We start from the raw sequence: 19,133 nt of genomic DNA, 5'->3' as shown, positions 1-19,133 counted from the left end.
TTACGTAATTTCACATTTTGAACCTCTGACCTTTACCGCTGATCTTGGCGGCTGAGATTACTTTATATGAGTGTGTGTATGTATGCATGTATTGATATAAACAGAGACCTGTGTTATGATACATTGAGTTAGATTGAGATAAGTTAGAAATATTTTCACTGAATTGTAAATAAGAGCTAGTTTAGGCAGAATGCCAGATTGTTAGGGGAATAAATATAACCCACCAAGGATACTTAAGAATGTAATTCGGAGAAAATTTTTGTTTTTCTAGAATATGTAGATCTTTCTGGCCAAGTGCAGCCCCGGGAATGTTTGAGTTTAATTGAATCTCTCAGATTACATACCTAACTTTCCAAGTGGCACCAATGCATTTGGTTGCGATGATCCAGGATATCGTAATGCTCTAGGAAAGTGGTAGACACACTGATCAGAAGTCTGTAACTTACGAGCCTTTGCTGGTTCAGTATTTTGTAAAGCTGCCCCTGCAATGAACAGCAGCGTTTATTCAGACCAGGAGTAACAACAGGCCCGTGTGTTGTAAGTCCCAGGAGGTCTTGGTGTTTTTGTAGACAGCAGGCAGAAATAAAAGGAATTTTGTCCTTTTTACCTCATGTAATCCCACTGGAAAAGGAAACATGTGCTCTGAGCTGATACCGACCTCTGCCAGGTCACCTCCCTGAAGAGTCCCGGGCAAGCACTGTTGCAACATTTCTTGGACAGGAGTCTGACGGCCCCCGAACGAGATGGATGGTTTGTGCCGTCTGCTCCCGGGAACACGGTGCTACTGTCTGCTCCGAGGGACCTTCTAGTAGTAAACGCGTTACCTGCATCTGTCGCCTTGACTCTTTCCAAGAGTGTCACGTACCCCAAGTGAGAGTGACATTTAAACTGAATTCTGCATAGTTTGTTGTTGTTTATAAACAAAACAGAAATGGGTGGCTCCAGATAATGCTGCACCGAGGATGGTTTATTCTGGCTTGTTTGCGAGAACTTGATTTTGGACATTGGATAACCCAAACGTTTTTAAAGCTATATATTATTAGGAACTGTTTGCAAACCGTAAAACCTTTTTAATGGACCATGCTATCAATTTTCTGCTCTTCTTAAGAAGTTTTTCCTATTCATGACTCACTTCACTCTTTGGCTAACATTGAGGGAAATGTAATAACAATTAAGGAAAGGAATGTATGCGTTTTCTTCTTTTTATTTTTTATTTGAAAGCTTGTACACATTTCCTGTCTCAGGTCATGTACACTTGGAGGACTGTAGAATGTTGACCATTACAAAAAGTTTAAAAAACAAGCCTGTCAATGCATCTGTCTTTGGAATTTAAAAATCCAAAAGCTTCCTTGGCTACTTTGTAGAGAAGTGGTTTGCTTGATGGCCCAGAATACAGATCCAGTGGAAAAAAAAAAAAAAAAAAAAAGACACGTTCCAGCTGTCATTTACACACACCTTAAGTGAAATTAATGAGATCACGCTAAGATTATGCTTTGTGTTTTATTTTCATTTTATAGGTCTGTATGAGCTGTTGGCGGCTCTGCCAGCCCAGCTGCAGCCACATGTGGATAGCCAGGAAGACCTGACCTTCCTCTGGGATATGTTTGGTGCAAAAAGCCTGCATTCACTAGTGAAGGTAAACCACGCTGATGTCAGAGTCTCTTTGCAGAAAGGCATATGGAAAAATATTTTGAGCGCCATCTAGTAAACCCGAGATCAAATTGTTGCTCTCCGAAAACAAAACAGCCTTGTTCCATTTCACTGACGGGCGTGGAAGTTGTTAAAAAAAGACCCTACCGAAAATACGGGGATGATTTCCCTTGATGGTGGGGAGCTGGCTGTGCATACTGATGGGGCACGCATGTGCCCTGGTTTAGAAAAAGACTATGAAATAGTAGCAGGAAGGTTTAGATTCCTGATGGTCAATGTTCACGAGCTGGCGTTTAACTTAAATAAACAAATGTTCGCAGGAAAAAATGAGAAGGAGTAGGTTTTCTGAGGTTAAGGACAGCAACAGTTCGGTAGCCACGTTATTTAAAATAATTTCCTTTAACAAAGTCAACTGAAATCCGAGCACGCTTTTTCTTTCCTTGGCACAGCACCACTGAAATGGTATTTTGTGTCTAGATACACTGACGCTATAAATGCGAATGAAAAACAGTTTTTGGAGACTGTTTCAGTGAAGTGTCATGCCATGGAAATGATCAGCCACCAGAAATCAGATCTTGCCACACATCAACCCTGGGAGTGATCCGAACTCTTAAAATAGTCAAACGAGAACAAGAAACTTCACTGGAAAATATGCTGCTCTCACTTCTGGAAATACGAATTGCGTTTTTTCTTGTTTAACTGAAGCTGACAGAAATTGAGGCTTTCACTTGAGTCTGTGGGAGATAGAAACTTACGATGTCTTAGAAGGATCTGGACCAATGCTTCATTCAGCTGAGTTTGTTACGGTTGTCTCTTGTGATCAGAGGCTTCTTGATGGATGGATAGTATTTAGAAATGAGCAACTTCGGAGGTACAGTTGCTCCACCGGATAGGAGAATTCCTAATGCATTTTTTTCCTTGTTGCCATTTTGCCTGAGATTTGCATGCCTCAAGTAATGGCGATTCTCAAGGAGTGAAGGTGTTGATCGGTGGCATTTTCGTAGCAATACAGCCAAAGATGACAGCGTTTATTGGTTTATTTAGTTTTTCTGTAATTGCCGAGACACCTTTGTGTTCTGAATAATTTTAGGTAGTTTAGTCTCTCTCTCTCAGGATGTGTTATAAATTGTCTTGGGATGTTAACTGATGAAGTTTATGTCTTACTGAGGCAGTCATGAAAATATTCCTGTATTGAATGTTTGGGATTAGATAGCTATGGATTTGTTTAGATTGATTTGATCCCTTGATAGAAGAAATCAAATACACTTCAACTGGCGTCATCACTCCTTAACTGTTAAGTAAACATGGTACCCAAACAATGGATGCATGTGTGTTTTTATTTAGAAGGTGGCTACTATCTCGGTTTCCTTTCCTATAAAATGGAAATTACAGCTCCTGTTCACAAGGTTGCTGTGAGCTTCAAATAAAATAGTGAGGATGTTCTTTGATACTCACGTAAGTTAGGCAAATATAAGTAGGCATTACTACATAATAAGAAAAAAGGTTAATTATCATAGCATGTGAAGGACAAAAAAGTATGGTCAGAGATGGTTATTTTTATTAAAGAATAAAACTAGTGTGTGAAAAAATTCTTAGCTACCCTAGCTGTTTTCAACATTGGTTGTTATTCAAAGTATGTGTCAATACATAGGAAACAAATTTATGGTTATCAAAGGGGAAAGGAGGGGAGGGGTAAATTGGAGTTGGGATCAGCAGATATAGACTTCTCTATATAAAAGAGATTAACAACAAGGTCCTGCTGTAGAGCACAGGGCACAACATTCAATAGCTTGGAATAACCTGTAATGAAAAAGAATATATGTATGTGTAACTGAATCACTATGCTGTACGCCAGAAACTAACACAACACTGTAAATCAGCTGTACTTCAATTAAAAACCAAAGACAAAGTATTTGTCAATAATAAGTGGTTAGGAGAGCATACCGTTATTGACACTCGGTTTTATAAAAACAGTGAAGCAAATAAAGAGATGTTGCCAGTGTTTTAAACAGCACAATAATGTGTGTGCTGTTTCAAATGTTTGTCAGTAGTTGCCATAAAATATATTTTTTAAATCAGTTTTATTTCAGTAATTGCCATAAAACGTATTTTTGAAATTATTTTTATGATGTACCTCTTAGTACGTTCTCAGTTTCTTAACAGTCCCCCCCCCCCCCCCGGCTCCCAGCCTCTATCACGCGCAGACCTCCGGTGTGTCCTCTGACTGACCCGTTCTGCTCGTTTTCAAGTAGGAAAACCGAGCATCCCTCCAGGAGGCGGGTCTCAGGGGATCGCAGTTGCAACAGCTGGAGCAGCCCGCTTCACTGTCTTCCAAGTGCCTCTCCTGGAGGCTGGAGGGGAGGAGGCTCCGGCTTCTGTACATAAATCTTGGGAGAGCAAGAGGAATTTGTTTGCGAAGACCTGTTTTAGAGTGAATCAGAATGTTTCGATGTTACGCTCTTTGGCCGACAGTTGACGCTGTTGGTCTGTGGTTTTAGAACTGGGTGAACGCAAAACTTGGTTTTATTCCAGCACAGAGTTTTCACAGTGGTCACCTTCTTTTAGGTGAAAAAGGAAGTGGTGGTTAAATCACCACACAGTTGTACAGACAACAGGCTGCAATGATGGAAAAGACACTCAGAAGAGGCAGTCTGGGTCTGTGACAGGCACGGCACGCCACCTGAGGGCTTTGAGCCCCACTCTGGCGGAAGGACTGGAGGTTATGAGCTTGTCGTTGGAAAGGAACTAAGATGATCCCATAGGGTATTAGCTACGGATTTTTTTTTTTTAAGAAAAATTTCTAAATAGGAAAGTTGAATAATAAAACCTGTAAGCACGAGGTCTTAGAGTATCAGAAGAAAGACGGTGCTGCTCAGAGATCTGGGAAATATCACATGTAAGATGGGAAATACAACACATGACGTGTAGCAAGACAAGAATATGTTTTCACATGATCTAACAAATGGGATGCAGCCACACTTGGACCCATGTTTTGCAAAAATATACAGAATATAGTTTGTGTCTGAACATCATTTCTCGGTTTATCTCCTATCCTTGTGTTTTCTCCTATTGAGTTTCGTTTATTTAAATTTTATTCAGTTGTGTGTATTTTTGTAATCTGGTTAAATTCATTTCAGAACAAGGTGTAGCCTAAAGACTTGCTTAACTCTTTTATTTATTTTCAAGGAGATTGGTAGTTCTCTTTCCTCAAGAGAAATTTTTGCTTTTATTTCACAACTGTGCTGGATTTCGAGGATAGGAATATCAGATTTTTTAGTGCCTTTGAAATAGTTGCCTGTGTTTTTTTCTGCCCTTTGAAATAGTTGTATCTGTATATGGGGTCGGGGGGCAGGAGAAAAAAAGGTAGTAATCTGAGTTTTAGCCTTGCTGGGATTCTGAAGTATCTCAACAAAACACAAACTGATTATTTTCAAGAAAATTCTCCCATTATGATTGAATTACTGTATTTCTGTGATTTCAGTATTAAAGGAGTCATGATGAAACTCAGCTGGATCCTTAAGACATTTAGTTACGTAGTTTTGACTTTGGATGCTTGACTGCTTTATTCATACGGTCTTTGTTGAGTTCTTGCTATGTGCCAGACACCGTGTAGGACACCAGGGCTCACCTTTCCAGCAGAGCAGGCACAGTCCCTTGTCTCACAGTCTCCAGTCTCCCAGAGGGGTTGTAGATGAGGGGGTGGGCAGGTACAGTAGTCCATGACTGGTCACTTTTTATGAGAGGCACAAGGTGGCTCCCCAGCGCTGGCCTCAGAGAAGGGGCTCACGGGGGATTTGGTCTTTTAAGCTGAAATGTGCATGTTGACTCAAAGTTGCTCAGGTAAGAATTTATGGAGGAGGTGGGGGAGGTCAGGCCGAAGGAATAACACACACCAACACCTGGAGGCAAGTGTGAACCTTGTGTCTTCAGGATGGAGGCTGACAGATGCTCTTGGCTGAGTCAGTAAGTGAGGAGGTGTGGGCAGTGAGGCAAAGTGTGGCGAGAAAGATCAGCAGAGGCCAATTCTTGGATGGTTTTGAGTCTATCCTGACCATGGGAGCCACGGCATTGAAAGTTTTAGAGAAGATTTGCTTTTTAGAAGTAAATTAGCTTAACATGGAGCTCGGCCAGGACGTGCGATTTCCAAGTCAGAGATGACGGTGGCACGCTGCAGAGAGGGAGGCTGACGTCCAGCCTGTCCTCACTAGCACATGTGGTTTGTTAAAATATTGAAACTCCTCCCCATAAATCATTGTCAAATAACTGTTGGCCTCAGTTCCTGGACACCCGCCTCTTCCCCACTCACCCCCTAATCCAACCACTAAATGGTTTAGGCCAGACCAGTAGGGGTCAGCAGGGGGCTTCAGGAGACCCATATAAGCCCTAAGGTACCAGTCTTCCTTACATGTTTTGACTGTCTCCTCAGTATAAAGGTGATTTTAGTTTTCTCTATGTTCACTTGATATTTGGGGGATAAACAAATAAAGCTGCCTCTTACATAGCTGGATACTGAAGTGAAGATCTTGAACTGAAGATAATTAAGTTCTAGATTGCAGATAATGGATTTGGGAGTAGGGTTGCCAGATAAAATACAGGCTATTCAGTTTAATTTGAATTTAAGATAACAATGAATAATTTTTTTTTTTAGCAGGAATATGAACCGAACAGGATTTGTATTTTGATTTGTGAAATCTGGCAACTCTCTTTGAAAGTCATAAATATTTAGATGGTAACTTTTTTTTTGATAACAGCTTTATTGGGATGTAATTCACCTACCATACAATTTACCCTTGTGAAGTATGCATGCAGTGGTTTTTAGTATATTTACAGGACTGTGCAACCATCACCACAGGCAACTGTGGAGTGTTTTCATCATCTTAGAAAACCTGTGCTATGAAGCTACCATCCCCCAGCCTCTGCATGCTCCCTGCCCTCCCCACCCAAGCCCTGACCAACCCCTAATCTGCTCTCTGCCTCCATATATTTGCCCATTCTGGACATTTTGTATAAATAGAATCCTATAATATGTGGGTTTTTTGGGGTGACTGGCTTCTGTAACTTAGTTTAATGTTTTCAGGGTTCATCCACATCATAGCACATATCAGTACTTTGTTCCTTTTTTACAGCTGAATAGTATTCCATTGTGTGTCTCTATTGCATTTTGATTATCTGTTCATCTTTCCTTGGATATTTGGGTTGTTTGCATCTAGTGGCTGTTACAAACCATGCTGCTAAGAACGTTCCTGTGTAAATTTCTTTGTGGATATGCTTTCAGTTCTTGGCGTAGATACCGAGGAGGGGAGTTGCTGAGTCAAATGGTAACTCCATGTTTAACTTTTTGGAGAACTGCCAGACAGTTTTCCCAAGTGGCGGCACCATTTTACATTCCCGCCAGCAGCCTATGAGTGTTCTGACTTCTGGACATCCTCACCAACGCTTGTTTTTGTCTGCCTGTTTGACCCTTCCCACTGGGTGTGAGGTGGTTGTGATTGTGGCCGTCCCACCCACAGTGCGTGAGACTTCCTGTTCCAGCCCAGCACCCCCGCCAGCATTTGGTGTGGTTAGGTTTTTGGATGATAGCCATCCTAATAGAGACGTGATGGTATCTCATTACTATCTTAATTTGCTGTTCTCTTACGTGGTGTGACGCTAAGCGTCTTTCTATATACTTATTTGTCATCCGCATATTTTCTCTGTTGAGGTGTCTAGTCAGATCTTTTGCCTATTTCTAACTGAGTTTTTCCCCTTATTGTTGAGTGTTTTAAAAAAATATGTATTTTTATTGGAATATAGTCAGTTTACAATGTGTCAGTTTCTGGTGTACAGCACAGTGCATCAGTCATATAGGAACATACATATATTCATTTTCATATTCTTTTTCACCATAAGTTACTACAAGATACTGAATATAGTTCCCTGTGCTGTACAGGATGAACTTGTTTATCTATTTTGTATATATTAGTATCTGAAAATCTCGAACTCCCAATTTATCCCTCCCCATCCTATTCCCCCTGGTAACCATAAGTTTGTTTTCTGTATCTGTTTCTTATTGTTGAGTTTTAACAGTTCTTTGTCTTTCTCTTCCTGACATACACCTTCAATGCTATAATTTCCCTCTGATCACTACTTGTGAAGCATCCCACAAATTTTGATCACTTATATTATCATTTAGTTTAAAGACTTTTAAAATTTTCTCTTGAGACTTAATTGACCCACGTGTAATTTAGAATTGTTGCTTAATTCCCAAATATATGGAGATTTTCCTGCTGTCTTTCTGTTACTGATTTCTGTTTTAACTCCATCTGATCTGAGAGCAAATGCTGTATGATTTCCACTCTTTTAAATTTGTTCAAACGTGTTACAGCTCAGGATGTGCTCTGTCTAGTTCTGTGTGAGACTAAAAGAATGCGTGTACTTCTATCATTAGATGAAGTCTTAGATCCAGTTGGTTGATGGTACTGGTTGGTGCAGCTATATCCTTACTGATTTTCTGGCTGCTGGTTCTATCAGTTACCAATAGAAGAGTGTTTAAGTTTCTGAGTATAATAGTGGTTTTGTTCATTTCTCCTTGTAGTTTTATCAGTTTTGCATCATGTATTTTGACACTCTGTTGTTAGGCTCTTAACACATTAAAGATTGTTTTCTTGGAGAATTGGCCCCTTTTTCATCATGGCATGCCCTCCTTGATCGCTGGTAATTTTCCTATTTGCTCCTCTGCTTTGTCTGAAATTGGTGTCCACTTTCTCCATTAGAGCCATTAACCTATTAGTCCTACGTACTTTAAATCCCCTATTTCACAGTTCCAAACTCTGTGTCAGAGCTGAGTCTGGTTCTGATGTTTGCTTTATCTCTCCAGCTTTCTCTTGGTTGGTGTTAGCATGGTTTATCTTTCTCCATTCCTTTACTTTTAACCAATCTGTGTCTTTCTATTTAAAGTGAGTTTCTTGTAGACAGTAGATTCTTCCTTTTTTATCTACTGTCATGATCTTTGTCTTTTAGTGGATAGATTTAGACCATTCACAATTAGTGATTGTTGATATAGTTGGGTTAATATTTACCATTACCACTAATTTTTATTCATTACACTTGTACTTTTTATGTTTTTATCACCCTCTTCTCTTCCTTTTCGGCTTTTAGTTGAACGTTTTATTTGATTCCATTTATTCTTTTCTAACATATCAAAGTTTTTCAGTGCTTGCCCTAGAGTTTGCTACATACATTTACAACTAATCTAGGTCTGTTTTGAAATAACATTATACGATTTCACAGGTAGTTGGAGGTACTTTATAACAGAATGTTCTTAACTCCTTTTTCCCCATCCCTTATAACATTGCTGTCATTCATTTCACTTATCCATATACTATAATCACCCAAAACATTGCTGCTATTATTACTTTGAACAAAGAGTTATCAGATCAATTAAGAATAAGAAAAATAAAAATTTTGTCCTACCTTTATTTATTCCTTGTCTCTTGCTCTTCATTTCTTGTGTTTCTGAATGCCTGACCTATGTCACTTTCCTTGACTCTTGAACTCCTTTTAACACTTGTTGCAAGGTACTGGATGCAAATTTCTTAAATTTGTTTGTTTTACTTTTTTTGTTTGTTTTTGTTTTTTGGGGGTAATTAGGTTTGTTTATTTATGTATTTATGTATCTATCTATCTATCTATCTATCTATCTATCTATCTATCTATCTATCTATTAATGGAGGTACTGGGGATTGAACCCAGGACCTCATGCATGCTAAGCCTGTACTCTAACCACAGAGCTATCCCCCCCTCCTTTACTTTCAAAGTACAGTTTCATTGGATACAGAATGCTATGATGGTATTTTTTTTTCTTTCAACACTTTAAATATTTCACTCCATTTTCTTCTTGCTTGCATCATTTCTGATGAGGTGTGTGATATAATGTCCTTGTCTTCTATAGATAAGGTGCTGTTGTCACTTGGACTACCTTCAAGATACTGCCTATTTTGGGATGTTGCAGTTTGAATGTGGTATACCAAGATGTAGATTTGGGGGCATTTATTCTGTTTGGTGTTTTCTGAGCTTCCTGGATCTATGGTTTGGTGTTCTGTCATTAGTTTTGAAGAATTCTCACCCTTTATATCCTTGAATATTTCTTCTTTCTCTCTTTGTTCTCCTTCTGGAGTTCCAATTTTGTGTATCTTACATCTTGAATTGTCCCATAGTTCTTGGATATTCTGTTCCTTTTTTTCCTTTCTTTCTTTTAAATTTATTCTATTTCTCTTTGCATTTCAGTTTGGGGAACTTCCATGAACATATTTTCAACCTCACTGATTCTTTCCTTGGCTGTGTTCGATCTCCTGATTAGCAGATCAAAAGCATTCTTCATTTCTGTTACAGTGTTCTTCTTTTCTAGCATTTCACTTTGATTCTCTCTCAGAGTTTCCATCTCTCTGCTTACGTTATCCATCTGTTCTTGCATGTTGTCCACTTTTTCCATTAGAGCCATTAACCTATTAATCACACGTATTTTAAATTCCCTATTTCATAGTTCCAAAATCTGTGTCAGAGCTGAGTCTGGTTCTGATGCTTGCTTTATCTCTTCAGACCATGTTTTATTGCCTTTTATCATGCTTTGTGATTTTCTGTTGAAAGTTGGACATGATGTATTGGGTAATAGGTACTGAGGTAATTAGGCTTTTCATGTGAGTTTTTATGTTGACCTGGCTAGGAGCTGGGCTGTGTTTAATGTTTGCTGTAAGTATCAGTGCCAGAAACTACAGTTTCCTTAATGTCTCCGCTCTCCCTTGTCCCCTTTGTCTTTCTTTAAGAGTTCTGAGAGTCTGTGTCTTGGTGGCTCTCTGTTACAATCCACTGTTATTTTGCCGGAGCCCTGTTGATGGGGGTGTGTTGCTGGGGAGAGGAATTATTCTGTAATCTTTTGATTAAATGTCAGTTCCTGGGCTCTGATGACCTTCAGAAGCATTTCTTAGCCTTAATTTTTTTTTCTTTCTCTCCATTTTGAGCCAGGAAAGCTAGAGTAGGCTGGAGTCATCTTACTGCCCTTTCAACAGGTCAAGTAAAGCTCTGGTAGATAAAGCAGCCTCCCTTAAGTGGGGAGGGATGTCTTTGTTATGGAGAAATCTTTTGGCCTGTGTATTTCAAAATGCATATTTTCCTTCTTCCCCTGCTTGAAACACCCTCCTGTCTTCACCAGGAGAACGAGGTGAGGCTTCTGGGAGAAATGGAAGGGCCTCCTTCAAGACTGGGTTGGGTCCCCAGAGTTTTTAACCCTCAAACTCATCCACATTTGCCCACTATCAGTTTGTCAAAATTACCACTTCAGGGTTCCTCCAAGCTTCTGGCTCCAGCAGATTCTGCTCCTGCTAAGCTGATCTCGGCTGTGATGCCCTGTGTCTCCATCTCTCCTGATTTCAGGGTGGCGATTTGTCCTGTGACTTCCACTCTCTATACATGTCTGAGCTGAAACCCAGTCTCCCTTTGCCCACTATTTGATTTGGCTGTCATTTTTTTCCTGATTTGTAAGAATTCTCTATGTACTTTGGATAATAGCTCCTTACCAAGTTACATTTGTGATTGGAAATATTCAGTTTCTCTTCTTAAAGGTGTCCTGAAGTTTTGTTTTTAATGAGACACATGACGTCGTGGGCAGGTTAGCTGACGATTAGGAAGCAAGGTGTGAGGGGGGACTTAGCAGGCGTTTATTTCCAATCTCCATATTAATATGCATTCATGAAGTTTTTAATGCTCACGAATTTAGGCAGAATTTAAAAAGTGAAAATCTTAATCCTGAGTCGGAAAAGTGAGCCTTGAGTGGGATGCTCAGAAAGCAACCTGTGAATGAGAATATACTTTAAAAATGTTATATTTCCAACCTGGAAACTTCAGGAAATGAAAAAACAGTTCAAAGGTAAGCTTGATCTTAATCTTTCAATAATTCCAGTTTTCTTAATCATTAGCACCCTGAGACTTGCTTGGAAAGTAGTTATTTCCTGGATAATCGATGCAGTCAAGCCATAAAGAGAGGGAGAGATAATTTTATTGAGCTGTGACTTTATAATCACACAGGCACTCCAGATTCTTCTTTCAATCTAGAAGCAACGAAAAGCATCATTTTGGGGGAAAAGGTGATATTTACACAGTAGTAAATCAGATTCAAGGCTGCAAGGCTATTTTACAAGACACTTGCTGGTCCAGGGCTCTTTAGAAACAAATTGTGCTGTTTGGGGAGCAGAGAGGTGGTGTTAGGTTCAGAGAGGAGACCCACTGGGGAGGTTCTGTTACCTGCGTCTGCAGTACCATTTGCCTTGGGTGGGAGGAAAAGGAAAAGACAGCCAGACACTGTGAATGATGCATGGCCACCTGGTCTGACAGAGTGAGCTGGATGTCAGCAGCTGGTAACGCTCCTTGGCCAATCAAAAGTAATTGTTCGGCCAGCTCCGTTGGAGGAGCCAGACGAACTTATTTCTTAACGTTACATTTTACATTTTTTTCAGGCACGGAAACATGTAAAGTCTGCCGAAGATACGAATTCCTGAGACCCTGAGTAAATCGTTGCCTTTGTAATTCACACTCTCAAAACAGAGGCCATATGTAGCCCTTCTTAGAGATCTGCTTGGGACTGGGGATGGGGGAGTAGGAGCCGGGATTGTGGGACCTTGAGGGGGCCGTGTCCCATCGCTGGGGTCTGTGTTTAATATAACGGAACAGTGTCTTTTGAACGTTACTGTGAGATTTAGATATTTACTTGAATATTAGCTTCAGAAAAGCCATCTTAAATCTGCATTCATTCATAATGTACTAACAGAGATAGAACATTTACTCTACCAGAATGGTTCATTTACTCTACCAAAATGGACGTGGTGAGGACCCTACCTGACAGGAAACACCTGAATTAAGAACAATTCGTTTATTAGAGTGGGTGGAGTCAGGAAGTCAAATTACCCTCTCACTTCTCTTGTGGAGGTGATTTCCTGTTACTCTCCAGCTCCAGAGAATAGGAATTCCAGTAGGAAACACCAGCTTCTCTCGATCTGATACCTGACAGTGCGGTTGCTGGGCCACAGAGATGTGCATGTCCCTGGTAGTTAGGTTTTTCAAAATTCTTCTACAGGTGATGGGACATGTCCAGTTGGGGATGGTGGGCTTAGTGCTTTGTGTGTTTGCAGTTGTAGGTCCCTGGACCTTCTCTCTTTAGCACCCCAGCTTCTGGACTGTGCTATCTGGGGGTCCCTTAAGGCTAAGGCAGACATTAGTTCCCATCCCATTGCCGGGATGGTGTTGGACCATGAGCGTGGTCCTGACGTTTTGAACTGGCTCTCTAAGTACACTGACCACAGAGAGCTGTGGACCCAGAGAGAGAAAGGGAGTGGCCTGTTGCCCAGGGACTTGATGGACTGTGACGTGGCAGGGTCATGTAGAGGCTGGGCCCGCACATCTCTGGGTTGTGTCAAGACGTGTATGGGAACGTACGTTCTGCTCACAGAAGGCTCAAGGTTGTCGTGGAATTTCACATAATAGATTTTAACATGCTTCGGTGGGCTAGCTTGGAGGCCTTGCTGCCATTTAAAATAGTGTTTCTAGAGTGTGTGTCCCCAAATCTAAAAAGATGAGAATCACATAAACCTTTGGTGTAAACTCCATGATTTGGGGGGAGGGACTGCATAACAGCCCCTGCAGTTCAGTCTGGCACATTAGGCACTTGGCTGGTAGTCATGAAATGAATGAGTGATTTCCATAAAGGGAGGGAGGAGGTAGAGGTACTTCTAGAGGGAGGAATCTTGTAACCTCTGGGGCAACTTTGATAATTCAGATCACGTCGGGACCTTTTGCTGCTTCCCTTTCTTTTCCCTTTTCTCTCACTCTTGTGATCATGTCATTCTCATTGTGTCTGTCTAGTCCCCTGGTGGGTAGCTCGCTAATGATGGATAGTTGGGCGTGTTGAGGCATGTTCTCTGTGTCCTGGTCCCCATGCCCACCCTTCTTGCGAGCACACACCTGCAGGGGTGGTTCAGAGCTGGGAGTGTGGAGCCTCATTGCTGGGACTCAGATTTGGCTGTGCCAAGAATATTGTGCCAACAGTAAGATGAAGATAAGACTCATATTATTTTAGTTCACAGTGCTCCTTTTCCTTACATATTAAATGGAAGCAATAGGAGTACCTACCTTGTATGCTTCTTATGGGAGTGAATGAATTAACATACGGAACATGCTTTGCATGGTCTGGCACACAAAAAAGTCATTGTTACCATTATCACCTGCCACCTCCATTTCTTTCTCTTTGTTAGCTGTGTTCAGTGCTTCATCCTAGGGTTTGCGCTATTCTTTTTATTATCCCTTTGGCTATATTTCTGGGGTTTTTTTCAGGATGATTTCTTGCCTTAAACTTTTATTCTTGCATTTTTATTTCCTTGCTCTCACTCTGTAAAATTGCAATGGAAATTAATACCGTCTATGATTTGAAATTCTTGAAAACATTCTTGAGTTAGCTAAATGTGTTTTCTAACGTTGCCTTCACTTTAAAAACTCTGTGGAGTGTTTGAGGCATTAAAAAGATGGAACACCCATGTATTCACCACACAACTTGAGAGAGAAGATACTGCAGATTTAGTTGAAGCCTGAGTATCCCTTCTCATTTACATTGCTTCCCCTCTTCTGCCCCAGGGAGTCACGTTACCTTGAATTTCTATCCGTAAAAAATAGGAGATAGATATTTCATAAGTTTGAAAACTTTTTATAATTAGAATCATACTTAACACATTCAGCTTTCTGGCTTTTTTTTTCCTTAACATTTTGTGACATAATTTGAGGTGTATTTATGGTGATACAAACAGCTCTGATTCAGTCATTTCTGTTGCTCTGTGGTGCTGTAGGACTTGATTGCAAGTTATTTATTCTCCTGTGATGGCTGCTTATGTTGAGCGTGTCCTGAAGGTATGAGATTCCTTCATCTGGAAACCTCCGTTGTCTACATGTCACTATGAGAAACGAAGCAGTGAACAGCTTTCGAGCAGGTGCCTTTGTGTGCGTGCGGGATGTTGCTCTGGCTGTTACACCTGACGTGAGGTTGCTGGGCCGCAGACACGTGCCTCTCGCTTTCGACCAGATCACCAGGTTCCTCTTCTAAGATTGCTCCCTGTTACACTCCGAAGGCGAGTCCCAGTTGCTTTACATCTTTGTCAACACTTGGAATTAATTTTTGCCAGCAGGGGCCATTTGAAAGACTATCTCCTTGTTTTAGTTTCTGTTTGAATATTAGAGGTTGAAGTGTTCCAGTTTCCCTTCGAATGCCTTTTTATGTCCTTGGCCTGTTTTCTCTCTTGTGTTGATCTGTAGGGATTACTTCACATATTCTGGTACTGGATCTTTACTTCAATGCATTGTAAGTATCTTTTGGTCTGTGCTCCATCTGCTTTTTCTGATGGTCTGTTGTGTTGAAGCCTGGATGTACACTGGTTCTTTGTCTCAGATGCAGAAGACGGAAGCATCTTGGACAGACCCACTCTCCAGTACAAAATCCTCAGCTCATGGACCTTAAGCGAGCATGTATCAGAGTGTGGGGCGTAGGTGGCCCCTGCTCAAGTCTGAGGTCTGATTTGTTTTTTAAGCTGGCTCTAGGGGGGTCATCTGGGGCTGTTTGCTCTGATCCCGTATTCCCATTTGGTTGTAACCGTCTATATAACGTGTTTTTGGCCCCCACTATAAGTATGGGTATGATTGTTCATTGAAGCCAGTCCTTTCTGGGCAGGAGCTGTGTATAACTTATCCCCGCGCAGTCCACTCTTCCTGCCAGTGATTCAGGTGTTCCGAGGGGAGGGAGGGTTGCTGCTGTGAGAGACTGGACACTTCCCTTCCCTTCTCTTCCAGGCTCTGTCTTGCCTAGTTTGTTTTCCATTTATTTCACAAATACTTGAGTGTGTGCTGGGGGCAGAGTAATAGGTGCTCACATCCTGTCGGATTTGTTGAAATATCATGGTCCCTTATAAATAGTGGATAACGTAGCTTGTCTTTTAATCACTTTCAGTTCACTCATGTTGTTGCAGAAGTTGTGTCACCTTTGTTACAGATGGATGACAGTAAAGAAAGATCTTTCATCCACCTGTTTTAAAATGAAAGTTCCTACTAATGCTTTTTAAAACGTCATTAAGGACGGTAGGAACGAGGGCTGCTCTTTGGTGGTCATGCCTCGGACACTTGTGCAGTTGACTTTTATGCTTCTTTCCATTTTCACATCAAATACTTATAAAATCTTTAACATTTTCAAATAAAGTGCTTTGAAGAGTTTCAAAATGTTATTCATAATGCTTTATTGTAACGAAAAATAAGTATCTGTATGTATGTGCATGACTGGGGCATTGTGCTGTATGCCAGAAATCGACACTTTGTAACTGTATTTCAATTAAAAAAAATTGCTTTATTGTAATTTTATAAACCAAGACTGGAATGCAAATTGATTATAAAAAATCCTGAAAGTGGAATCGTAGGCTTTTGTGTATATAAAAGGAAATTAATAAAGTGATTTCACTCCGAATCATAAAAGCATATAATGTTTTATCCATCCGTCCATCCATCCACCCTCCCGTCTATGGTGGTACTGCTCACAGGCACATGTAAGGTGACGTCAGTTGGGCCGCTTGATGTCGGTCGTAGCCACATGACTTGTTGAGTCAATAAAACGTGAGTGGAAGTGAAGTGTGTCCCCACAAGGCAGAAGCCCTGAAGAGCCTGCAGTTTTGCCTCATGTTCCCGCCCCAGGCCCTGCCTCCCAGCCACTGGTAACTGGTGATGTCCAGATGTTGGACCCTGTCTCCACCTGGGTCCCCGCACATGGAGACGTGAATAGAGTGCAGAAGCCACGAACTGTGAGTGAGAAAATAAACCATCACGGTTAGGAGCCACCCAGATGGGGGGGGGGGTGGCGCATTACCAGAGTTTAACCTCCTTAATCCCAACAATACCTTCACGATGTTCTCTTTCAGTTCTGTTTTTCAAAAATAGCTTAGGGATGGAGAAGCTAAGACAGTACAGTTACCGACGTTCCGTGCAGTCAGTTCTTTTTAAGTGGGTGCTGCTGATCTGATGGTTGCACTGTGAAAAGTTAGTGCTTTTTTTCTTGTCAAAACTCAGCAATATTTGCTCTCAGTAGGCCTGTACCTCCCTCCAGCTGCTGGGGCAAGGCCTGAGGAAAGCTGACATGGACTGTTAAGGTCTCACTGTTTCATGTGATTGTTTTTTTCCCCAGTGCAGTAGAAGAGCAGGAGGGTGTGCCAGCCTGGATCACACCCTCTGTAATTTCAGCTTCTTTCTCATCATGACAACTATTTATTACTCTCATATTCCCTTATTTTCTTACTAAACATCATGAGGTTATTTTGGCCTAACAAGCAAGGAGCTTTCGAGATCACAGTAGAAAACATACATACCTTCTGATAAAGAGCCTTCCTAATTTAAAAAAGAAAAAGTGGCATTTAACACATCAAACCCTGTATTTCTTGTGCAGCCAGGGTTTCAGTTGTAACTTCATTTTCTTTTGCACCTGGGGAGTAGAGCAGCTCTAATGGCTTTTTTCCTCGTTTTAACTTCTGTGGTTCTGTTAAAAGCTAAATTAAATTGTGTTAACTGGCAACTTAAAAAATATGTACTATTTCTAAATTTTGTTTATTTAAGTTGGTATGTTTTACATTATGTAGATGATGAAGATGTGGTCTTTATTACTTGGCAGAGTTGATATGCATCTTTTGTGTCTAATTTGAGTCCGGCTTTGGTCGTTCACTCTTCAGTGCCTGGTACGTTTTATTAGATAATCGCATCGCGTTGGTTTTTCCTCTTAGGTCCTTCCAGTAGGTGGCGCTCCTTCCTCTAGGAAATCTGAGATTTAGTTCAAGGAACTTGTCAGTTATGTCACTGACGGGTTAAAATAAAAAGAAGCAAATGCAGGCCAAAGCAGTATGCAGATCTTGGGAGATTTCCTTACATCCATGTAAAGAGCCGAGGAACTTTGTAGCAGGGGTATTTTTGATTAATATCGTGTACTTCCAAGGAGTCAGTGATTTTAGTGTGTGGCTCATTCACATAAAAGGCACTGAAGTGCCCACTGTACCTTGTGTTAGGTGATGGGGTTCGATGGCAAAAAATAGACATGGTGGTCTCAGCTGCTGGACTCTTGAAATCAATACTCAATCAGTTAAATAAGCCTATAATTATAACCAAGAAACAGACGGGGTTTTGGTTTTTAGAGCATATAATGGGGGTAGTGGGAGCGTTTGCTCACATTTTGGGAAAGTTTAAGCAGTGACTATTGAACTAGGGAAATGAGATATGAGGATTGCTTAAGAATTCACTTGGGTAAGAGTGTTTTGGGGGCTGGAATTTCACAGGAAGGGTTATGATGTCGTGGGTTCTCTGTCTGCACCCCAGTCTTTGTAGTGAGTGGTTGTATCCTAGGGGCCTTTTCTGTTTGGAGACTTGTGTTTCTCAGCCCCTACGTCTTCGGTAATTTCCTTCCCTCATCTCCTTTCTTTTCCAGCTGTCTGGGAGTTATTTTAGGTGTGTATTGGTCTTTCTGGATTGTAGTCTATTTTTTTTCTTCTGCTCTTGCTTTCTGAGAGATATCCTCAACTCTTACTTTCTGTTTTTCTACTTAGTTTTTAAAGAATGTGCTATCAAAATTGTAATTCCAGTAAGTTTGTGTTTGTGTGTGTGTGTGTGTGTGTGTGTTCCTGTTCCTTTTTCATAACATCCTGGTCTTATTCTGTGGATACACTGTAGAATCCAAGAATAATTAAAACAAACCAAACCAAAAAAAAACCCCAAAAGACCCGATGTATTGATTCCTTACTATATGCCATGTGCTTTTCAGTGTTCTAAATACCTTGTTCAGTTCTTCCCATCACCCTGAGAGATATATATGAATCTTTATCCCCATTACGAAGAGTAGAAGAACAAGGCACTGCTTTGACTAAGGTCACACAACCAGTTAAGTGGTGGAGCTGGCCTGTAACCCAGGTTGGTTCTGTGAACTTAACATCAAGCTCTTCTGAAGATCTGAATAGACATTTCTCCAAAGGAGACATACAAATGCCCAACAGGCACATGAAGAGATGTTCAGCATCACTAATTATCAGCGAGAAATGCAAATCAAAATCGCACTCAGGTACCATCTTACACCAGTCAGAATGGCCATCATCAAAATATCTACAAATTATAAATGCTGGAGAAGGGTGTAGGGAAAAGGGAACCCTCCTACACTGTTGGTAGTAATGTAATTTGGTGCAACCATTATGGAAAACAGTATAGAGGTTCCCTAAAAAACTAAAAGTAAACTTAAAATATGATCCAGCAATCTCAGTCTTGGACACATATTTGGAGAAAACTCTAGTTCTAATAGATACACGCACCCCAGGGTTGACAGCCACACTATTTACAGGTAGCCAGGACATGGAAGCAACATAAATGTCTATCAAAAGACAAATGGATAAAGAAGATGTGGTATA

The 19,133-nt window shown here is 40.8% G+C and overlaps 1 protein-coding gene across 3 annotated transcripts in view; it reads left to right on the top strand.

Moving 5' to 3' along the window:
• MPP7 (membrane palmitoylated protein 7) overlaps positions 1–19,133 on the top strand; it is a 163,007-nt gene that overhangs the window by 28,871 nt on the left and 115,003 nt on the right. For 2 of the 3 annotated variants that reach the window (XM_032474025.1, XM_006176676.3), the window contains exon 2: positions 1,518–1,636. The exons of the other annotated variant lie outside the window; for it this stretch is intronic. In XM_032474025.1, coding sequence (XP_032329916.1) covers positions 1,518–1,636 — 119 coding nt within the window. The remainder of the gene's footprint in view (positions 1–1,517; positions 1,637–19,133) is intronic. 3 annotated transcript variants of the gene reach the window in all.

The sequence above is a fragment of the Camelus ferus genome, chromosome 35 (genome assembly GCF_009834535.1).
Source record: "Camelus ferus isolate YT-003-E chromosome 35, BCGSAC_Cfer_1.0, whole genome shotgun sequence".
In the NCBI taxonomy this organism is placed as follows: Eukaryota; Metazoa; Chordata; class Mammalia; order Artiodactyla; family Camelidae; genus Camelus; species Camelus ferus.
This window is presented reverse-complemented; position numbering and strand designations above follow the sequence as displayed.